Source organism: Agelaius tricolor, unplaced genomic scaffold (assembly GCF_023055355.1).
Source record: "Agelaius tricolor isolate 1412-34295 unplaced genomic scaffold, bAgeTri1.0.p SCAF_1, whole genome shotgun sequence".
Taxonomy (NCBI): Eukaryota; Metazoa; Chordata; class Aves; order Passeriformes; family Icteridae; genus Agelaius; species Agelaius tricolor.
In genome coordinates, this window is record NW_027269261.1 from 62975567 (window position 1) to 62999622 (window position 24056).

General features: G+C 40.3%; 1 protein-coding gene across 2 annotated transcripts in view; it reads right to left on the reverse strand.

Annotated features, from left to right (window-relative positions):
- Nucleotides 1-289: 289 nt before the first annotated feature.
- The window catches only part of TRMT11 (tRNA methyltransferase 11 homolog), a 34656-nt gene continuing 10889 nt past the window's right edge, over nucleotides 290-24056 (reverse strand). The window contains exons 8-13 of one of the 2 annotated variants that reach the window (XM_071437350.1): nucleotides 23472-23552; nucleotides 22669-22833; nucleotides 21229-21301; nucleotides 20395-20496; nucleotides 17104-17224; nucleotides 290-12808 (exon numbers count right to left, since the gene is read on the reverse strand). In XM_071437350.1, the coding sequence (XP_071293451.1) occupies nucleotides 12677-12808; nucleotides 17104-17224; nucleotides 20395-20496; nucleotides 21229-21301; nucleotides 22669-22833; nucleotides 23472-23552 (674 nt within the window). In that variant the 3' untranslated portion in view covers nucleotides 290-12676. Of the gene's footprint in view, nucleotides 12809-17103; nucleotides 17225-20394; nucleotides 20527-21228; nucleotides 21302-22668; nucleotides 22834-23471; nucleotides 23553-24056 lie in introns of both variants that reach the window. The other variant, XM_071437339.1, reaches the window with a different exon arrangement.

Here is a 24056-nt window from a genome sequence, read left to right on the forward strand (position 1 = left end):
CACAGCTCTGCTGAGTGATGGAGGAGGATTGAATGGTCTATTCTCTCTGGAGTGAGAGAATAGTGTCAACACTGCTATAGATTTCAGATCTGGCAAAATGTGCCTGAAGGTGACACGGAAGAACAGTAAGTTTTAAATGACATCTCCGCTCTCATATGACTCCCATGAAGATTTGCCATTAATAGCAGAAAGCTGTCTTAAAAATTAAATGTTTTGCTTGTGTTTCTGTACTGAGCATCTCAGCCCAATTCTGATTTAAATAAGGCAGACACTTGGTTTAGATGAGGAGGATAAGCAACAATTCCAGCTTTAATGAAAATCTATGTGTGTTTTAGTCCCAGCACCATCAGTGCTCACAGACTAGCAACACTCCATAGACAAATTAGTCTTTCTTGATGTTAGCAATCACAGACATTCATTTTTTACTTTGGAAATCCTAACACAGATGGGGCTTTTGTGGAAGAAATCTTTCAGACAATGTTTGAAGATAACTGCTACAATAAAGGATTGATTTTCTCAGTTTCCTAGGTCTTGATCTGTTTGCTGTAGTTTAGTATAAAATAAAGAGCAGCTTTCTTACAATTGACAAGCCAGAGTGAATGAAACCAACTGTGCAGATTACAGCCTTTGAAGTTTTACTTGAAGATTGTACTAATTGTCCAGAAAAATTTAAGAGTAATTGACAAATTCACTTGCATTGTTTCTCATGGTAACAGGAAGTTTTGTTCAAGGGAATGTTCGACATATTGAGGACAATTACTTCATGTTTCACCATTAATTTCCCCACTTATTTTAAAATCATTCTTTCCTTCATGTATTTTTAGTACAGTCCTATGGATCATTGGTTCTTTCTAGTTAGAAAGCAAATTAATGTAAATAGTGCCTACAAGCACAAAAATATTAAATGCTACAACAGAACCTATAAAATTACTAGTTTCACAGATAGATCCAGGCTGGGATTTACAGATCCAGAACATTTTGCTTCCCTGATCTCCTAGTACAGAAAAAAATCCCAGTGGATGTACAGATTTGTGAGCTGGTTGTGATCAACCCTAGAAGAAAAGCTGTTGGAGTGGTTTGGGAACTAACCTGAGACTTGGGAGATATTAATTTTCATGACATTATGTATGGCCTTCGGCAAGTCACTTTTCTAAAATTGGAATAATGTCTATTTCGTATGGATCTTCTCAGGACAAAGGCATTCAAGAATGCCAGGCACTCAAATTATGAAACCATAGGAGCATAGAGGCCTTAAAGATCATCTCTTTCCAACTCCCCTGCCACAGGCAGGGACACCTTCCACTAGATCAGGTTGCTCAGAGCTCAGGTGCATCCAATCTGGCTTCAACACTTCCAGATATGGGGCATCCACAGCTTCTCTGGGAAAGCTGTTTCAGTGCCTCAACAATCTTACAGAGAAGAATTTCTCCCTAATATCTAACCTAAACCTTCCCTCTTTCAATTACTGTTACTCCTTTTCCTATCACTACATTCCCTGATAAATAATCCCTCTTTATCTTTACTGTGGTTCCCCTTTAAGTACTGTAAGGCTGCCAGAAGGTCTCTCTGGAGCCTCCCCTTCTCCATGCTGAACAACCTCAACTCTCAGTTTGTCATCCTAGGAGAGATGCTCCAACTCTCTAATCGTCTTTGTGGCTTCCTCTAGACCTGCTTGAACAAATCAATGGTTTTTTCTTATCTTGAGGTCCTGAGAACTTGTGGTTTACAAAAATACATAAAGTAACTTTGTAAGCTCTGTATTTGGAAACATTGCAGGATAAGGAGTTCACGGCTCCGACATAATTTGCAGAAGGAAGGGCCACAGCAAAGAGTCCTAACCCTGCGTTCCTGAAGGCAGATGTTCCACACAAGAAGATGTCCCCTAGCCCAGAGATGAACGTGTTCTTGCATTTCACACACAGAAACCATCTTCCTGCTTCAGGCAGGATATAAACTCGGGGTTACCCACTGCAGTCACAGCTGCTACTCTGTCACTCTTGTACCACTTCATCATCTCAGCATATCTAGTAAAAATATCCCCACATGGCACCTCCCAAAACTCCTCTGTGTGCTGCTGTTTGGTGGGTAACTGACTTTACCTGCTACACAACCCTGCTGCTCCCTCACATTATTCAGGGTGGGATTAACCAGTCAGTGATCTCAGTCTTCAGTCTGGCTTCTGTCCTGCTACTCAGACCTTACCCATACAGACAAGGACTGTCTCACCGAACCACAGAGAGAGAAAAAGCAACAGCCCAGCACATCCTCACACCAAGTACCCAGGCATGCCCTTGAAATGCTTGGGTTGATAATACATTGCAGCATCCGAATGAAAGGAATCCCAGGACAACCCTCAGCTGACAGACTGAGAGGAAAGGACTGATTTCTGAATAAAAATCAGTAGCCACTGAGATGCAATTCCAAATAGGACAAAGACCAAAGCAGAAAAATATTGTGTTCCAAAAGGGCCACTTTCACAGTGTTGGAAACTATTATAAGCCGTATCAGCTCGGAGAGATTTTGAAAGGAAAAGACAAGTAGTAATTAGGAGGTATTTTAAAAGAGAGCACTGAATAAATAAATATCCACAATCACGCACACAAAAAAGGTAATTTTTGCTCTGTGGTGCATAGTGTGGTTGGACTTCTCCACACCCTAAAACCCTCCAAAATCTGAAGAGAGACTACAAATGCTGTGGGGCTGCAAATCTCTTTATGCCCCTCCAAGGTGGTAAATCCCATGGACCATTTGTAGCTCCACTACCGATCCTCATGGCTCCTCTGTGTTAACTCTGGCACACCTTGCCCCTGGATCACAAGGAAGGAAAGAAAGCTTTCAGCACCCACGACGTAGCTCTTCAGTTAAGGGAAAAATGTAATAAAGCATTAAGTCTCAAGTGAATAAACAACCCCCAAAGGCAATCCGTCTCAGTTCAGTGTATCATCCCTTTTCTCAAAGGCATGGCCTGAATTTCCTTCTTCTGAGGTAAGCTGTTGGATCAGCTCATGGTGGTCATGAAGCCATGGTCTCTGTCACACAAAAGACCATAATTTGCTTTCCTTCTGCCACGAGGTCCTTGGGCAATTCAGCAAAGAGCTTCACAGCCTCCACAGTCAGCCTGAGGTTTAGGAGTAATGTGACAGAGATCACAGCTTCATGATCCAAGAGCTCACCTCAGAAGGTGGAAATTCATTCCCTTGGGATAATCTGTTTCAGCAAAGAAGCCAGTTTTATGCTGGCTTAGTAGGCTGAACTGGCACAAGAAATGCTCCAGTAAGAATCACGGTCAGTGTAAGTGTGGGTTACTCTGCTGAGGGTGAGAAAAGCCAGGACCAGGGAATAGGGAAAAGGCACAAACCCCACTCCTTTCAGCAGCACTGCACTGTCACATTAGCATCCATGCTTGTGAAACCACAGGCTGAGGACTTGCTGAGGAGCAATAACTCATCTGCAGAACCTTTCATGAAGTGCAATCCAGTACTCCCAAGCAGGATTCGTATCTTACCCATCAGCTCCCCAAAGCAACATATATATAAAGTAACAATCTAGTGAAAGGGGAAATAAAATTAGCTGCACAAATATTTAGATAACCCACAATAAAAGGAGAAGTAGTCAGCAACTCACAGAAATCATGAGCCACAAACCCAATAAGATGGACAAAAGGAAATAACTACTGTGTCTGCCAAGAGAGCAAGAGAGATTTCGATCTTTGGGTGTTTGCTCTCCTGGGTGTTTCTTGAATTACTGTTTTTTCTTGTATATCAAAACCAAATTGGTTCATTTTTGGATGGACAAAGTAGATGAAAATGAAGAGGGCAAAACTATTTCATAAATATTCTTAGCCAGCATCACAGAAGCAGGGGCTTATATGCATGCATGAAATGAAGGTGAATTTACTGGCCTCACTGGAAACAAAGTTCAGTAAAAACCAGACATTACTAACTAGAGTAGCTCCTAAATGAGCAAGTCTGAGATGAGCACAAGCTCTGAAGAGCAGATGGACAAGTGCCCTGTCCACTGACTACAAGGACACTAAGACAACTGCTTGAGATATGGCACTGACATGAAAGACTAGGTGTAGACAAGGTGCCTTGAAACTACACTCTACCTTGAGACTATCTCAAGGCATCCTGAGAAGGAAAGAAAAGCTCAAAGCAGCTGGAGACAGCCTCTCAAGCTCATACTTCCTCAACAGTGATGAAGCAAAACAGCAGGAGGACACCCCATAAAAACAAAGCCCTTGGCCCACTGGAAATTAGTGGAAAGGGTATGTCTCCCACAGAAGAACATGTCTTTCCATGGCAGCAGGCACATCCTGGAGACAGGAGATGCTGCTGTGCCTACACTATCTCCCATAATGCTTTAGAACTGGCACCTCCTTCACAATCCTTAGATTTGCCAGAAATTGCAAGTGAGGAAAGTTGCTATTGTTCCTAATGATTAAGAGACTATGCCATCAGTATAACTGGTAATATTCATGTTCCTTCTCCATGCAGGAAGCACTCCAGGCAGGCCAGCAAGGTGCTTGGAGCACCTGCAGCAAGGAGCTCCTGCCATCCCCTCCAGGAAGCACTGGGATCTAAGGCAATGTGCTCACAAGTAGCTTTCATGGGCCTTTGTGAGCTGCAGCCTCACACCTGGAGGGGCTGTGCTGGTGAAGAGGGCGGCCTGCGGCAAGGCCATGGGAAGAGGCTGTCAGCATCCCACAGCACTGCCCATGTTCAGAGCGCTGCTTTTTCTTGGCCTCAGCATGGCCACGAAGGGAGGAACTCACGGAGCAAGGGTTTAGTAAACTCACAAGTTTCCAGAAGACTCTCCTGGCAAGAGGGAAGAGGAGCAGAAACATGGGCCACTTGCCAGAGATCGATTTGTCCAATTTGAAGAAATTAATTTAATTGTCTGTGGCAGTAGGAAAGCTTGCAGCTGCTGGCTCCAGGAAGCCTGGACAGTAAGACAAGGCGGCGCCAACGCTGCTAGAATGAAGCAAGTGAGGTGAACACCCAGCAGCCAGAGCTCAGGAAGCTTGGTGCCTCCACATCCTTGCAATGAGAGGTTTGCACACCCACCATTTCCATTCTGAATTGTTACATCCCTCTAAAATCCAGGCTGTTAACATTTAGTGTAGCTGGTACAAGATAGTGTTTAAAAACTCCACCATTCTGCAATTAAGACCTTGCCCTGCAAGAGCCAGGGGTCTGTCCTGTCTGTCCCACCACCCAGCAGGCTGCTGAGGTGGTGGGACCCTGCATCCCAGCCCAGGGAGGTGAAAAGCAGGGAGAATACTAACAACTGTGTAATTACAAAATTATGTTTACTTTTTTTTCTTTTCTTTTTTTTTTCCTCAGAAGATAAGAACAGTTGGAGAAGTATATGCTGTGGGGCCTCAGCAAATCTACTGCCAGGATTTGCTGTTTGAGGCTTTCATCCATCCAGTTTTAATCCAAATTAGTAGGAGCTTCAGAAAGGGATTCTGGCAAAGTCACAGCTGGAAAGATTTTCATCATTACTTCTGCCAGGCATATAAAAATACAATTAAAAAAAATAGGAAGGGGGTGGGCTATAACAGCTCTTGGCAGAAACTTGTTTTGGTTTGCTTTTAGAGTAAAAACAAAAATCAAAATAAAATCCGTATTTAATTAAGAAATAATCCTTATCTTTGTTTTCCTTGACATTTTTACATAAGGCTAAAAATGCCATTCTAGCATTATTATAGAATTAATTTCTTTGCTTTGTAAAGAGGCAGGGCAGCTGGGGGTGAGTGGGGAGGTCCGGCTCCCCTGGCCCCAGTGGCACAGGGCTGTGCGGATTTTTGGCAGGTCATTCCTTGTAGTGAACAGCAGTAGTTTAACGAGTTCAGCCTGCAGCTTGTCAGGGGGAACACCAGAGCAGGAGGCAGCACAAGCACAGGTGGTGGTGCCTGGGGCTTGTGTGTGCTCACCCAGTGAGCACCAGCACGTCCCCACTGCCTGGCACCAGCTCCTCAGCAGGGACAGGGCTAGAGGTGCACACACACTTCTGTGACAGCTCCTGCTCCAAGCTGTGGAGACTAAAACATGACATTTTGCAAATGCTGACTCTGACAAGTACTACTTAAGCAAACCAGTTCATTTTCTCATGTAATTTCATTTATCCAGGGAGTGTTGTGTTAAGGAATGAGGCTCAAGCAAGGGCACACAAGTACTCTGCCACATATGGATTTTGAAGAGAGAGTAGGAACTTCCCAAAATGCTTCTAAATTGCTATGGGTCTGTCTATTAAAAAGACACAAGGTTCCCTTGAGGACAGAAGCACATGTCCTGTGGTGCTGCTCATGATTCTGGTTATCCTAGTCTCTTTCACAGCTGTAATTGCAATAAACCCACTGCACCTGCCCAGCACTCCTGATCGCAGATCTCAAAGCTTTAAGCCAACTGCCTCAAAACAAACCTGATTTATAAAGGCACATTGTGACCACAGAGGCATCATCCCACCCATCACATACAGTCACACAAAGAAGACAACCATGAACAACTCAAGACTGCTTGTATGTAAACGTGAGGAGCTGGACTGGGGAATGAGATGCTGGAAAGCAGTGTTGTGAAAAGGGACCTGGGGGTCCTGGTCAAAAGAGAGTTAAACACGAGCCAGCAGAGCCCTGGCAGCCAGGAGGGCCAACCACATCCTGGGGTGCATCAGACACAGCATTGCAGCTGAGAAAGGGAGGGGTTGTCCTGCTCTGCTCTGGAGCAACCTCACCGTGAGCCCTGCGTGCAGTTTTGGGCACCACAACGTAACAAAGATATTAAAGAGTGTCCAAAGGAGGGCCATGAGGAAGGTGAAGGGTCTGGAAGGGAAGTTTTATGAGGAGCAGCTGAGGTCACTTGGGTCTTTTCAGCCTGGAAACGACTGAGGAGAGACCTCATTGTGATCTTCAACATTCTTGTGAGGGGAAGAAGAGGGGCAAGCACTGATCTCTTCACTCTGGTGACCTGTGACAGGACTCAAGGAAACAGCATGAGGCTGAGGTGGGGGAGCTTTAGGTTGGATATCAAGAAAAGGTTCTTCCCCCAGAGGGTGATTGGGCACTGGAACAGGCTCCCCAGGGAAGTGGTCACAGCACCAAGCCTGACAGAGCTCGAGAAGCATCTGAACAATGCTCTCAGGCACATGGTGTGATTTTTGGGGATGTTATGTGCAGGGCCAGGAGGTGCACTTGATGATCCTGATGGGTCCCTTCCAACTCAGCATATTCTGTGATTCTATAATAGATCCAACTACTCAAAGGATTTTCTCCACATAGCTGTGTTTCATGTGTAGCCAGAAATCACAGTATTTAAGGAACCTTGGCTATTAGTTAAGAACTTTCATAATTGAATTTATTCTGTACTGCAGTTACCCACTTGCATTTCCCCTAGTGCTCTTCTATAGAAGAAAAGATAGAACAAGGATTAGTTTTGCCTCCAAAATACACAGCATAATTCTCAGTGTTTAGTGGAAATCTTTCATATTGGTCTCAGGATAAAGCAAAGACATTCTGGGCTGTCCAGTCATGGCATTGACATCCATCCCTAGACATCAGTCAGAGACATCCCATCTTCTGGGACAGACTCCAGAGAAGGAAATATTGCAATTAACTATGACTGCTTTGCCAATGGTATCTCCTTATAGAGATGAGACTTTTAGAGTTATTGGATTATAGTTAACTACTTATCCTATTACATATAATAACATAACCTGTTATTTTGCACTTTATTACTGAAGTATTTATTAGAATGAATCCATGAAGAACAAATTTTAAAACAGAATTTATAGATCAAGTAGCAGTTTCATTGGAAAAAAAATTTCAAATAAAATTTCTTTCAGAAAGAAATACCACAGCGATACTATTGTATTAGATTGTATTATTGTATACTATATTATTGTATACTATTGTATTATGTACTAGACATGTTTTGAACATGTCTAGATTTTTTTATTTTCACCCCTTTCATGTAAGGCAACAAAAATTTGGATTAGAACCTCAGATGATCATTAATATGTCGTTGTACAAAATCATCTTTTTCCAGCACCTAAAAAGTGAATTTTTAAAAATTTAACTTTTGGGGAGTTTTAAATGAAGCAAAATATCCTGATCCTACTTTGCTACTCAAAGTACTCCATGTCAAACCTGACACACTCAGTGGAATCCCCTGGTTTGCTGTGGGTTTTCAGCAGCCTTTGAAGCACCTCCCGGGTGCACAGTCAGCCAATATCCCAAAAGCAGCAGCAAAGACGCCGAGATTTTCCTCCTGACAATGGACTTCACCTTTCAGCTGCCCACCTCACTTTATGCAACCTACAGGAGTTAAAAAAGATCTTACTTGACAAACCTGTCTCGAAAGTCCAGTGCCCGCAGTGCAGCCAGGCAGAATGTCCATCCTCCAGGACCTTGGGTCTGATGAGGTGTTTTAGCTAACAGAGAGCTTTCATCTCCTTGGAGTGGTGTCCTCCCCACCCACAGGCTCGGGAAAGCTGGAACTGGTGAGAGGCAGTACAAAATGCAAAATACAGTGTACAAAATAACAGCATCCAGGACAGAGAACTGTAATGAAAACAGCTGTGAGGATACATACCTAAACACAGATTTTTACAGCCCACTGAGCCAGTAAGAGAACACCAGAGAAATATATTAAAAGGGTAACACAGGGGCAGGTAAGACATATTTTTCATTTTGAAATTTTAAATTGATCACCAAAACCAATTACAGGAGAGAATAAGGTTAAAGAAATACGTTTTTTTTTTGCAAATATCAAACAAAAAAGAAAGGTGGAGAGGAATACCAGTTTTTTCATTCTCCTGGGTACCCACAACTCTATTTTTTTTAGGAAGAAGTTTCCAGACTGAAAAGACAGCCTTATTCAACTCTGGACCTCAGCTTAAACTGCAAATCAAACTAAACAGCAAAGAAAGAACACATTAAATTTTTCTTCCCAGCTTCTATGAAGGGGTGGAGAGTCAGAAAAGAGAAACATGGTGGTGATGGGAGCTGAGCCAGCAGCTGAAACACCTGCCAAGGAACCCCAGAGCTCTTCTTGTCCAACAGGGAAACCTGCAACCACTGTGTATCATCCCCGTGCCTCTTCCCTGCTCTAAATGGACATTTTTGTCTGTGGAAAACCTGTGGCCAGAAGACAGTGCAAAGTCACAGGGTCACCACTCTGTGATACCTTTCTCTGGCTGATGATCTTAAAGCTGTGGAATAGTCCTGGAGACAAGGAAAAAAACATTAAGAAGAAATCTTAAAAAGCAGAGCTAGATGAAAAGCAAAGATTCAGAATTATTAAGGCATTTCCTCCCTATAACATTTCTACATTTAAGCAATATCAAAGCAGCCTGAAGGCCCATGGTATATCTTCCTAGCACCATTTTTCAGTAATTTTGGACAGGTGAGCCTTGACTGAGAACTCACAAAAATCTGCCTGCCATCTGGCAGCTGTGGTGCATATGAACACCCATGACTTTGTTAAGTCACAACACTGAGTGCCTGTCTGACAGAAAGATATGCTGAACTGTTAAGGACTCCCACCACAGACTTCCAGGCCTCTAGAACAGGCAGAGAGGAATAAAGGGCCCACCAAAACCAACCATAAAGAGTTGCCATTGGAAAGCCCATGTCCAGTGAGGGGACATTGTCTCTCTACTGGAAGAGACCATGATGTCCTCCCATTAACAGACACCAGTTTCTTAGGATGGTTTACAGGGAGAGCTGCACCATCCTTGAGAAGTTCACCAAGCTGACACATCTGCCTGACTCAGTGATGAGGAAAAACTACTGAATTTCTTCGAGTTTGCCTCATGGCTGAACTTCCCACTTCTACTCAAGCTAAGACGCTCATGTTCCTACTAAAAAAGCTTTTTGTATGCTTTTACTTATGTCTTTGTTTTAATGAGAAGATCAAGAAGCAGCAACGCCAGCACTGGTTGTAGTAGCAGAAACAAAAAGAATTGGTTAGAGCTTTTGTCCAGGTCTTGTTTCCATGTGGGTTCTCTGATGTTTAATGAGAGTTGAACTCGTTTTACAGCCTTTTCCTTGGAAGAGATTGTCTTCTTCACTCCCTCTGTCTATTTCAACAAAAGTGTAGCTCTGTTATCTGTAAGACATCATCAAACCAACTCGGTCAAATTGGCCACTAATTATAAAAAGTATTAGAGAGCGATGGCAAGCAGGGTACACAGTAAATGCACAGAAAATCTATTTGCACTATTTTCCCCTTCTTCCCACAGATATGTGGTAGGCTTGCAGTCAGAACACCACCACCAGGTAAAGGGATCCTGTAAAAAGAGGGAGCTCTTTCTCTTTGCTGCCTCAACAAATTGCTCTCTACAGCCAGAGACAGCTTCTGCCCATATGACCTCGCAGCCGTTTTCAGCTCCTCCCTCCATCCAATTTGCCGCAGCACAACAAAGCACTCCAAAAATAACATTTATTTTTAAAAACTGGAAAATGGCACAAACCGCCCCAAAGGAGAGAATGACAACGGCATGAGTTCAGCGTGGGCTCATGAACTGCCGCTCCCCGCCAGGGACAGGAAACTGGAACCTCATGGAAAGAGACTGGATGGAACCAGAGCGAAAGGAAGTGCCAGGAGCTGCGGCCACCAATGGCCAAATGCCGCCGAAAGGATAAGTCAGCCGGCCGGGAGAGCGCCAGGACTGTGTCACAGCTCTGGATCTATAAACGCCTGGGCTCTGGAAGCCTGCACGCACAACAGGCTGGGGCGTGCACACTAAGCAAGGAGAAATTTAAAGATGAGGAACATTTCCAAATGACAGCTTTAAAGTTGGGGATCAGCAGAGACTGAACATCTGATTTCAATTCTAAATGATTTCTGATTAGCCAATGTTGATGCAGTACCCCAAATACAGTTTCTGTTCAAAACAGTATCCTTCAGTAATGACAGAGCTAGTATGTATGGACTGCTAAACAAAGGCCACACCACCACTGCTGAAGGGACTAGAAGTTGGACCAGGCAAAGGAGAAATAAACTAAATCATTTTCATTGAACAGGCAGAGCCAGATTTGCCACTACCTTACCTCTTGTACAACCACTTAGATCATGTGTAAGGTAGCTTTCATGAAAATGGAGTTTTAAGTGCATAATAAATACATCCAGAAAAGCTCCTTGCCTATGAAGAAGGGAAACTAATTTAATTTGTTAAGTAATAAAAGATGAATGCTAAATTGTAATGCTGAAATGCAGACAGGTTTTCAGAAGCAGTACATTTTTGATGTAATATTTGAAAATGATCAATTCAAATTCTGCTTTTGAAAAATTTTCTGAGCTTTGATCTTGCTCCAAGTTGAGTCCAGAATGACTATTATATATGGCTGACATTAAAAGTGTCAGGACAAAGTGATTTATAATGGAAACACAGAAAATAAATCACTATTTGAGAACTTTTTAACACACCACAGATTAGAGCCAGAAGGCCAGACTAAGTTGTCACTGAGTTTGTAAGCTTTCCTGCTGCAGCTGAGGACCACAATACACAGAAGAGCAAATTCAGTTAATGAACTCAATCAGATACACACAATGACCTGTGCCTTCCTTGGAGCGGCACTTAAAAATTATGATCTACAAAGACATTAACATGACCACAGTCAGCGACCTGCAGCAAACCGAGAAGCAGTGCTCCTCTGGCTGCACTGCAGATGCGTGCACCAGGGCCCTGCTTGGTGAACGCAGACCAAGAAGAATATGTGACCATATCTGACCACCAAAATGAGCAGAGCCATTAACATCCTGAATTAATGGGCTTAGTGGTTTTCAAATGAGGTATTTCCATGATGGACGTGGTGTGGATTCAGCAAAGTCTGCCCTTTAACAAATACAGCTTTGGTTTCAAAGATTTGATTAGGCTTAATACCATTAGGGAACCATTACTGATTTTATGCTGTTGTTGTTACTGGTTTAACTATCGATTTCTGAACCAAAAATTGAAGACAGTTGGTGTTACCAAGAGTCAAGGTTTAGGAATGCAAAAGCAAATCCAAGGTACAGATGAGCTTCAGATGTGGACAGGCTTCACAGGGTTTAATAGGCTCTCCAAAGTTTGTCAGGTCACAGAGGCTTTTCTTTTGGTGGGGTGTGCATGAGTCCAGTTGTTTCTTTGTGTTTGTTGTTTGTTTTAAACACTTGTGACCTCAGCCAGAGCAAGTGGAATTGATATGAGCAATTACTGCATGCAAGAATTAAAAAAACCTCACGCCAACCTTGGTTTACTGTACACCATTTACAAAAAAAAAAACAAAACAAACGAAAATGATCTTCTTAATCAGCAATCCCTGATCACCACCACGTGTTTTTAGAACAGCCAGATGTTCACAGTTTAAGAAGCCAAATAATACTACTACTTTCTTGTAAACGTTAATGGTGAAAGAACAATAATAATGGTTTTAGTCAATCATCATTAGTACTTGAAAGTACAAATATAAATTAAATAAGACTCAAAAAACTTGTACAATAAAATCTGCTATAAACAAAGCTAATTAAAAAGAACTGCTCCCAACCTGGGTTGTGGGTTTCATCTTGTTTTAAAATTAAAAGCAGTTACTTATTTTTCTGAAGCATCCAAATGAATGTTCATATCCAGATGTCCTTACGAAGAAACATGGTCTTCATTCTTTTCTCATTTTTTAACCTGTTTATATAATATTTTACTTCTGATTGTCCTTTTCCTCCTTGGCAATCCTCTTTGTCACACCACTGAAATACTTCTCACGGAAAGAATTGTGTCCCCTGTACGGCATATACTGGCCATCCAACAAGTAAGAGTTCTCATCTTGATCCTGCATGGCACCAGAAGACAAACATTAGACTTGAGGGTAGTGTGTTCAGCATGTATTGAAAAAAAAAGTCTGAAAAACAGACTTTTTCAAACCATGAGGTGCAAGGATAAAGCAGTTAGGTTTTTGGTTTACAGTTCAACAGCACACACTTAAGTCGCTGAAAATACCTCAGCTGACACCACCAGAATCCCACCCTTACCCAACCAAATGAGCATAGGTACCATGCACCACACAGGTCACTTTCCAGAAAAAATATTTTCAGGAGAATTCAGTCAGTCAGAGGTCTGTAGAAGGCAGGCACAAACAGAAGAGGAACACAAATGGTAAAATGAGTTCCTACAGTTACTGAAGCACATTCAGAGATTTTTTTTTCTGTGCAACATTCATGTATTTCTGAAAGTTAAAGTTGACACAGTAAATCCCCACACATAATACCTATTTGACACCAGCCAAAAACAGAGTTTAGAAAATTGGCCCAATGTATATACAAAGGTTTAGTTCATCATGTACTATGGCTTTATACAATTAAGATACTTGTCAGCTAACATTAGCAACGCTGTAAGATAAACATTACATCAAACTTTAATCTGAGTGTTAAAGAAAACTGATGGCAACTTCTAAAAACAGTTTAATGCTTCTGGGTGATGTCAGTTTCTCATTATGCTCAAAAGCAGGAAGGAACAGTGAGAAGGAGCCTCACACAGAACAACTGAACAGCACAAGGAGAAAATAAAAACAAGCACACAACAGAACCAAGCCTCTATTCTGCCATGTGTTACCTCTCAGGTTTTTAACCAATGCAGTAACATAGACATTGGTTCACTACCTTAAGATGTTTAGTTATTTGTTTACATTTAAAAATAAAGTTACTGCAGAATGTTTTAGCATTAGTAGAAACATGGAAGTAGATTTTAGTCGATATTTTCATATTACAAGAGTACTACAATGCAAGGATGCACAGAATCCGAGTGGACAATCTCTCCCTTCAGCTCTTTTGTAGCCTTTTCCAGGTTTTCACCTACTGAGATCAGCACCTCTCCTAGCTCCGGAGATCTTAACGAGCATTCTGAGGGAGTGAAAGAATAGGTTTTTCAACAAAGACGCTTGTGTGCATGTAGAAGGGCCCTCTTCTGGACACAACGAGATATTACTTCAAAGAAGGTCTCACCTGCTACAAAAGCAGGTATCAGGAATGTGACACCAGCTTAAATTAACTTGCTGCTTTAAAAAGGGAAAAGAAAATAAGAAATCCTGAATTTCCTGGGGATACCAGTCACTACTGAGATTTACTAGTCAAAGGAATTCTAAAGGCAGCATGAGGACTGATCAAAGTAACTGAAATTCCTGGATTTCAGAGTCTAAGGACTTTCAAAGAAATTTTAACTTACACTACTGTGTATCAAGGAGCTGAATGGGTACAATCTGAACACCAGGGATAGGTTTCATTTAACTCTACAGAGAAAATAACTTGTGAAAAAAAAACCCTTAACAACTTATTTGTTTTAAAGACAACATTAAAATAGGTTTCAGAGCTCTCTAATAAATAATGAAGAGGTGGAAGAGAAGGGGATGCTGAATGATAACAAGAAAATGTTTTTCTTTAAATCTGGGAAAATATTAAGTGACTTTCCAAAGATTCTTATTCATCTGGCATGCCCCAGTCCAGCTTCAAGGTAATTACCCACACTTAGTTTTCATTTTTAAAAAAAGTTTTCCTAGTCTTATCACTGTTTCCTACCACTCCACATCTGGTGCTGGACAGTAGCTATAGAAACCACTTGTACTAATGTTATACAGCTATAAACAAAAAGGAGCAGTTACCAAACCAGAGACAGCAGGGTCATACACCCAGGAACTTAGACACTGAATTTAGACACTGCTAAATTCAGCAGGAAAAATTCTACACCAGTAACAACTCCAGAGTGACCACATGACATGGAAATGCTTGACCCATTCAGGAGGGTGGGCTTGTGCGCCTGGTGCTTCACAGTCCCTCCCTGGACAAGCATAAGCTCAGAGTTTGTCCTTCAGTCAAGTTTTCTGTTACATCTTACTACATCATTTCTAGGCATCTCTCTTGGCATTAAAAAAGTGGGATGCCTCACAGGAAGGGAGAAACATAGGGCTCAGGGCTGAGGCTGCAGCTGCTCCTGCCCCACCCACCCTGGGTTTTGGGGTGACAGTGTGCAGCTGTGCTGTGGGGGAGGCAGGAGGGGAGTGTGCATTTTGAGGTGAATGCTGTGCTGGGAGGAACAGTGGCAAAAGTTGTCTGAAACAGTAATCAAAAAACCCAAAACTCTTCTGCTCATACTGTGCACATGCTGGAAGAGCATATTCATATCAACACTGAATTCAGGAAGAAACCTTTTCCAATTGGCACAATTTCACTGTAAACTTAGAAAGAACAGACTGGATGCTTACAAGACAGTTAAGTTATATACCAGGTTTGTGAGGTTTTTAATACAACATATGATCTTCATGCTTATGATTTCTTACGATAGATCAATACTTCACCTAGACATACTCACTTTTTGCCTTCACTTTGATCTCCTTTTTATTACAAACCATTCCAATGAAACTGCACCACCAATTTCAGCAATTGACTGAATTAATCTCCAGTTAAGAGTTTATTTAAAGTGTTAATAGTGAAATCAAAATTTGCTGTGAAATCTGCAATTCCTTATTGGCGGCAAACAGCAGGGAAACCGAAGAACGGTATAGTAACAGTAACATGATTTGTAACATTTCTCATCCATTTGCAAGCGCTGCACTAAGCTGAATTAAAAGGCAACTGAGGGCCTGTTACAAACCAGTTTAGTAATGCAGACAGGAACTGTCTGGAAACATAAATGTTAGGTATATCCATAAAAATTCACTCTTTCACTTAGGAAAAAGAAAAGCAGGCAAAAGTAAAACGACTGAATTTTATAGTCCTATCTGGCAAGTCAGAAGTATCCAATTCAAAGGTTGCTCAGGATATTAATAGAGGAAAAAACATGTTCCAGGTAAGGGACACTGGGGTGGGGAAATCCTAGACACCAAAACAAGGTCCTAAACCAAGCAGGCACTGGCTAAGGATTCAACATGAATTTTGTTCTCTAGACAAGTTTTGCATCATCAGAAACAACACACGGGTTCTGGTATCTTTAAATTATCTAACACACATCTGGAATACTGAATGTAAGCACTTGCACAGTCTCATCTAAGCAGCAAGCCTGCCAACTAGTCTCAGGTGCTCAGAGCTAAGCACTTCCAGACAGGAACCTGTCAAACCATGAACTGAAGAACAGGTGATGCACAAGAGGAGAGTAACAAATGACGCAAGTCTGTTTGCAGAAGGGCTGATATATTTTTTAGGTTAGAATATGCTACCCTACAGCACTGGTAGCAATAAAACTGCTGTCAAAAACCTCCCTGAACATCCTGAGACGCACATGTCAAAAACTTTCATCTTCCACCCTCCTGGTTTGCTACTGGTGAAGTTGGCAGCTCCGAGGCTGAGCTCCACACAGAGTGTTTAGAGGAGTTCAGGTGTTGCTTGAGAACTGCAGTCACCACGAGCATTATGAAGGCAGCACTGAACCCCTCTGTGTCAGCAGTGCAAGCACCACACAGACACAGCAGCCTGGCTGCATCTCCTGCCATCTGAAACAGCTCTTCCAGCTGACAAGCAATGTACTGAAAACACTTGCTCACTGAGTGCATTTTCATTAAGAATTTGCCTCACATGTGTTTAGCATTTCTTTTAACAGTGTTAAGAGAAAGAAGTAGCAAGAATGGAAAGGAGATCTGAATGCCATATTCCCTGGTCCCAATCCCTGATCCAGTGCGCTTTGCTGTACTTGTCACAATTTCAATATTATTCCAAAAAATAAAATGTACCACTCTAAAGATGAAGTAACAGAATTAAATGAGGTCTACCTGTACTGCAAGACCCACAAAGATATTTAGTATTTACTTGGGCATTGAGACACACTTTGCAATCAATGAAAACTTAGGCATTAAGGCAAAGTCTCTGTGGATGGGATTTACAAGTAACCGTAAATTCAAAGATTTTTTTCACACTATCAAGGGACTTTTTCAGGATGAAGAGTTTACCAAAAAACTGAGAATAAAAAGGAAGAAACCAAAACCAGAACAGTCCCTTAAATCACTGCTCAATTTTACAAAAGCTCTAACTCTGATCATAAAAACCAAAGTGTGACAGAAACAAGGATCAAATGCTGAATAGCACGAACTTGTCACGAACGCAACAGCTACTATTTTACACGATATGATCAAGAATTCAAGCTTACCTTGAATTCTTTCACCTTTTCCATGGTTATGAGGCGCCTTGATGTGTGGCTGGAAAGCAGCTGCTCGCAGTTGCTAATAAGTTTCAGGCATGGATGGCGGGGAATGATCTCTTCTGTGTATCTGGAAGAAATAATCATTCTTAGTGCCGTAGGCTCATGAAGTGGAAGACCTGCATCTGAAACAAAATTCTTACAGACACTTCACAAAAAGGTTCACAGTTGAAAGTTGTTATGCACTTTAACTTGATTAAATAAATTCAGATATTGCTGTTTCGGAGTTTTGATATCATATATTCCAATCACCTTGACATGCAGTATGTAGAATAAATTAAAACCCCACAGTAAAGAGACACTCCCCCCATTTTCTGCATGTATTCAAATTATGTTAATGTATGTACACCTGGTCCTGCCTGTATAATTTCAAGTTATACAAACTACCTCAGCCAACCAGGAACAACAACTTAGAGCTGTGATTTTAAAGATATTTTCCACAGTCAACATATATGAAGTTGCAGGAATAAGAGACTTTACTCTGGCTCCCTAAAAGGAGATCACAGCGATTCAATTTCAAATCTTATTAAGCCAGCTCTTATTAGACAGTAACATTCCTGAACTTCAAAATTTTGTATTACAAATTTATCTCATTGTAATTACTTTTTCTAATGGCAAAAAACCACAAACACCATCATTTAACATTAGATAGCATTTAATTATAAACCAACATTGCTACTATCTATAGAAGCAAGAGTTACAGTGTTCTAAATGCCCCACCTCATAACCACATTAGTTTCTACATAGAAAGTGCTTTCTCTAAATTGCTTTTGATCCTTCTATTTCTCCAAATGCTGAAAGAGAAATTCAAAGATTTAAGAGCTTTGCAGGGGACTACAGCAGCAAGAAGTATTAACCTAGATAATATGATAAATATGAATATCCTTCCTATATACTGAAACATAGATCAGCCATTTATTCCTAGATTTTTTAATAAGCTTTCTATGTAATAGTTATGAAAAGATAACACAGAAAATGGGTTTTGGTATTGTTAGGTATGATTTTGTACAAAACACCTGCTCCTATGATTCTCCAGTGTTTGGGTGTTAACAGAAGTCAGACACTGAAACACAGAACTGAACAACTTAATATCTATGACTTAAATTTAAAAGGTACAATGAAGGAGATTTACATTTTTCCTGTAAAGAGGTGGATTTTCTGAACAAAAGTAAAGGTGTTGGTCTGGATTAAAATAGGATCTATCTAGGTGCTGGTGGAAAACTTGGCATTTCTTAACACAAAGCTGTTAAACAAGTAACTCAATCCCAAATACAGATATGCAAATAAGAAAAAACCCAAACAGTACTGCCTCTTTGCTTTCCTCCAAAATTTCCAGACCATTAAACTACTTTTCAGTCACTTCTCATGTAGAAACAAGTACCTGCTTCAGCTAGGTAAAGTCAGAACATGCTTTAGCAAAGAAGAATGAAATTAATTCTCAACTGCTTTTTCTATTACATGAGACTTTTGATGTATCCAGTACCACCAAACTGTCTTTCTTTTACAAAGGTAGGCACCTGGCCACAATATTTAAAAAGTTCCTCTCAATAATCATACAGGAGGCTGACTTTAATGGAATTAGAAGAATTTGGACTCAACAATGATTTCAATGTCTGACTGAAAGAATAAACTCTGGAGTGAGATGCTATCTTGAAGAGGGAGAGATCACTATCATTTTGTTAAAAGCCTTTTCTGTTAGCATTAATGAATGTATTTCTACATTCTTTCAGGCAAAACTCAGAAACATGTCAAATAAGAAATACAGAAGCAATGATTTTAACAGACATCAAATCCAATAGTTTCAGCTTTAATTTAAGGTAATATACAATGATCTCAAGAAATGAAACTCAAGGCAGGTGTTGCCAAAGGATATTTGATAATGCAACATGTTAGTAAAAAAATCTCTTCTCCCCACTTAATTGCTTTAATGCCTCATGTTCATTATTATAGCTGAAAATAAAGTGACTATCCTACTATTCTATGCTAATTCTAGCAACTTTAGTATTTCAAGTCGTAGTATGATGTATAAATTCACTTTTAAAAAGTCAACTCAACTAGACCTCCCCAAAACAGCAACTAAAGCTGATCCCAAATATGCAGTTCCCAAGTTATCTGAAGTGAAACACCTTACACTGCTGTAGTAAGGAAGCATGTTTTTACAAAAGTTCAATGAGCAGAAAGAAAAACACTGGTATCTTGATGAATAAAATAAATTCAGTAATTCCAAAGAGATTTTATTGACATGAAAATTTGCTACAATACTATCAATAGCATTCATTGCTTTGTCTGTGAATTGTCTCATGAGAAAAAAGGCCTAAAATATCAATTTTATCATTTACTAAAAAATGCAAACTACTAAATGCACTCTCCTGTTACAGAAGCATGTCACAGAAATGGCTCCTTTTGAATTCCAAATTGGCAAAACAGCATGAGATATATAGGACTACCCCAAGACATTTCCATGGTGAAACCAGGGTCAACCACAACTTTATATAACAGTATAGTTTGCTGTACCCAGAAATATAAGACACTGTAGAAACTACCTTTAGAGCACATCTGTATCTGGAAGACAGCTTTAAACAGCTACTGTACATCAACTCCTCACTTGACAGTAAAAAATCTTTACAAAAACAAAACAAAAAACCCCTCAAACCTAATCTAGCAGATGCTGAAATAAGGCATGCAAACAGCTGGTTTTCCTTACGCACTCAGCTCTGATCCCAGGCTGCACTCCTGAGCAGACAGACCCCGCAGTCTCTGCTGGCCTCTCTAGTCCCTAACAGGGCTGCTCTCCCATGTTCCTGCCTCTCACTGCCATCTCTTGGTCACTTTTATTTCTCAGAAGAAAGCTAAATCAGTAGTGCCAAACCCCAAAGAATCAAGGATGACTTTTGCACACCTCTATCAACTACTTTAGCAGAAACACACACTAATACTAGCCTTGCTTCTACTGTCTTAGAAATCTTTCTCCACCTTGAAAGTCTAACTTTTTAAGCTTAAGCCTCAACCCACTGGACATGCACTTACAATGACATGCAAAGGCATTTTCTGCTTGGTAACAGTCAGGAATTATCTCCATTCAAAAGCTCTGTTACAAAATGTGGCCTCCCTCATACGAAGTTTTAAAATACAAAGTCTGGGCATTACTCTTAAGTGCTGGTACTATGTCCCAGAGGAAAGCACAGAGAGAATGCAGCATCCATTCTGACACACAACACAGCAGAATTCAACAGTACATACTCAGGCCTGTATATGGGCAGCCAGTAAACCAATCTTCCTCCCATCACCAGATATTCTGCCCCAAACTTCAAGAGGTCAAAAAAGATGTCGCTTAGATGGTAACTGGATGAAACGAAGAAATGATTTTCTGTGCTGAACAAAAAACATACAAGTGTTAGCAAACAAGAGCACAAATAAAATCTCAATTTTTAATAATAGCAATTAAAAAAAATATACTAAGCCACAAAAGCGCCTTCTGAGCTTTGCAAAGCTACCTAAGACAATCCAGGAGTACAACTTCTACTATGAGGAATACAACTTCTCAAGTTTCCCCCCTGTCTCTTTGACTTCCACATGTACTAAAGATGAGTCTAAAGAACCACAGGTATGCTGGCAATAGTTATTTTGCACAGCATCTTTCTAAAGGAATTAAAGTCAGAAGACAAGGCACTGGAGAAGCTATGGGACATCTCTGAAAAGCAAGGAGCAGTGGAAAATGCAAAAGAAAAAAGTTGAAGGTAAAATTACAAGTATTCCATTTTAGAATGAATTCGCAGCCTGCAGGGACCAAAGAAAACTTTTCTGGAAATACATGCTAATGGTGGCTCAAAGAGGTGAGAAATAGGATTCAAAATGTGAACATATGCAAAGGATGAGGGAAAACAAAACCAAGAAGGCTTCAGGAAGTGACAGAGTGGTTTTGCAAACAGAACAAAAATGGCTTTTCCTCTTGAATTATAATTGCTACCATTTTTAAACTTCTGACAGCCAACCAAGAAGTAACAAACATTCTAAAGCTGCAACTGGGTTTCCATTAAGACATTTATATTCTATCAGACAAGACAGCTTCCCTACCTTCTTTCAACTGATTTAACTGTTTCCTTTTGTGATCCCATTCTGCGAGGAGCTTCTCTGATACCATATGGTGCTAGACAAAGCAAAAGCAAAATGCAGAGATGAGAACCTCACACTTTGACCAAATAACACACAATTACACCATACATACACAATGGTGCACAAACTGTGGCTTTTACAAGATTAAAAAAATGGAAAGCTTTTACGAAGTAAAAGTCAGTAAGGAAAATTTCTTCAAGATCTGTTGAAAGTTTCTTGCTCCAAAAAGTTTTTTTATAACTGTTTCAAGGAAATCCCTTCAGCTGTAAGAGCTACACGTTTGCTACATGACAAAGGACAAATGCTGTGTTTTTCTTAAAAGATATTTCTTAGATTTCCAACATGTGATAAACAATCCCATCCTTTTTTGTTTGACAGACATGAATATGTCCCCTATAGCACTTAACTAACCTTTTTCAAAAAGAAATTAAGTATATCAGAATTTCTTGCCAGCAACATTACACAAATGGTAATTCTCACATGTAAGAACCAGAGAAGGTTTTTTCTCAAACGTTTTTTTGCACATTTCTAATAGCATAACATACTTACTTGTATGTTAATTTGTGAGACTTGTGAATTTGTGAGACTTGTTTCAGCATCACAGAAGCACTAATGTAACCACTGCAGAAGTTTTAGAAATGTTTTCACACTCAGTTCTAAGTCCTTGTTAATTTTCTACACAGTCTTGCTGTTGAACAGGCCAAATAAAAACTAGCAAGCAACCTAAAAAGAAAAGTCACACTTCCTACTCCTAATTAATATGAGTATGTCATTATAAAAGCCAGCACTTGAGATCAGAAATTGCTGTATCAAGGTCTTCATTTATCCCCTTGGTTTCTTTTCCCTCTCTTACAAGACAAATAGTGTTTAGTAAATAGGTTTCTAAAAGAGCAGAGGATCCTTTCAAACTGCTCCTGCTTCCAGTAGCTAAGTGTATTGGAAACACATTAAAATTTCTCTCTGGAAGCATTACATTAAGCATTAACACAAGTCTCCCAAAGTCCATCAGAGATGCATGGCAGACTCCAATGTGCTGCCAACAGCAACACAGACCACTCTGGTAAGAAGTCTCTATGCATCAATAATGTGATGCTTTTACTGAAAGAGACTTCTTCAAAGGATGATTTTCAGCCACATTGATTTTTGCTGGTGAACATAACATTCTTTCCATGGGAGAAAGTGTTATTGTCAGCTTTGTTATACATACATTAATAACTATCCTTAAAATAAATGCAGAGACATCAAATGCAGATCCAATTTCCACAGTGCTGCTCTCGACAATCATCTTTGGAAACATGAAAGCTGCAGACCTCAGCACTGGTCCAGGCATTTAATCAGTGTACATAGGCAGTAATGCTTTAGTCACTGTTATTGGGCAATGAAAGGCAGTAACAAACTTACGGTCTGTAATGATTGCATCAAACAAAATCCCTTTTCTCCATATTGGCCTTGAAAAATCAGCAACCAGTGCATCGAGGTAGTATTTCTCTAAACCGTACTGTCGGAGATTGGCTCTGATATTTTCATCTGGCCCTCTCCATTTCTGGTTTTTTCTGCTTGCCTTGCCTGGGAGGGGAAAGGGAATGGAAAGGGAAAAAAAAAAGCATACTCAAGAAACTATTATATAAGAAGAGCTTTCATATACTCTACCATTTAAATTAAAGGAAAATAATCAAATGTCACCAAAAAAACCTGTCAAAAGTACTCACAGTAAACTTCACAAGTAGTAATGAAAAATGAAAATACAAGAGAAAATTTCTGCTGCACCATCTGCACAGAGTGTCAAAGAATACATTTACAAAAATGTTGGTTTGCAAGATGCTCTCTCCATCCACCAGTCACAACCCTGCCCACTAAGTCAAATATAATTTGTATATTTGCAGAGAACAATGAGATGAGGGTTCCTGTCTTAGGTTTTGAAGAGCTTCCCACATCAGGGGTTAAAAGAGCACACAGCTGTGGTAATGATTATTTGGAACTTTGTTTTGGTCTTCATTATTCTTTTTCAAAAATATTTTCAGCTTAAAAATAAGATAATACCTTAACTAGCATACATGGAAATTGGTGAATAAAAACTAAGCACGACCAAATAAATCCTGCAAATATTAATGCTGCTCTAAAATCCACTAAGTATCATCTGCTACTATCAGTCTTCTTAAATTACAGGGGGTAAGATTTCAGTGGCTTCAAAAGATGTAACATACCTAATCCATGGATTGTGTTGTAATCTATATCAGTACCACACACATATGCCCCAAAATGTGCTGAGGAGATCAGAAGGCCACCTAGACAGGGAAGAAAAAAGGCAAAGTATAAACTCCTGTCATAAATGTCAGCTGCATTAGGATTTTTTCCTCAGGAACTTCAGGAGCCTACAGCAGCAGCACACTAGACCCAAGGAAAAGAAAAGCACCCAAAACAAACACCAAAAAAAGAAGTAGAACTACCAACCAGTTAGAATCACTATGTAATTATATCAGACATAATAACACTAAGTCCTTTGTCTGCTCTACATGATTTTCCTTATCTTGCTGTGCCCTATGTCACTCCTCATCTCTGGAGATTGTTCAGGAGTTTTGTTTATGGCTTTCTGTATTTTAAGCAGTAAGATCCTTTAATCATTACATGAACCAAAACTTTTGATTCTACTTTGCAAGGAGCAGAATTTCAAACTGTTGTCAAACAATTGGAAAAATCATCACCAAACAAATGGCAGTTCTACTGTGTCTGTTCTCAAAGTCAGTTTCTTTAACCGTGTCCAAAAATCAAACTTCTATAAGGTGGCTATT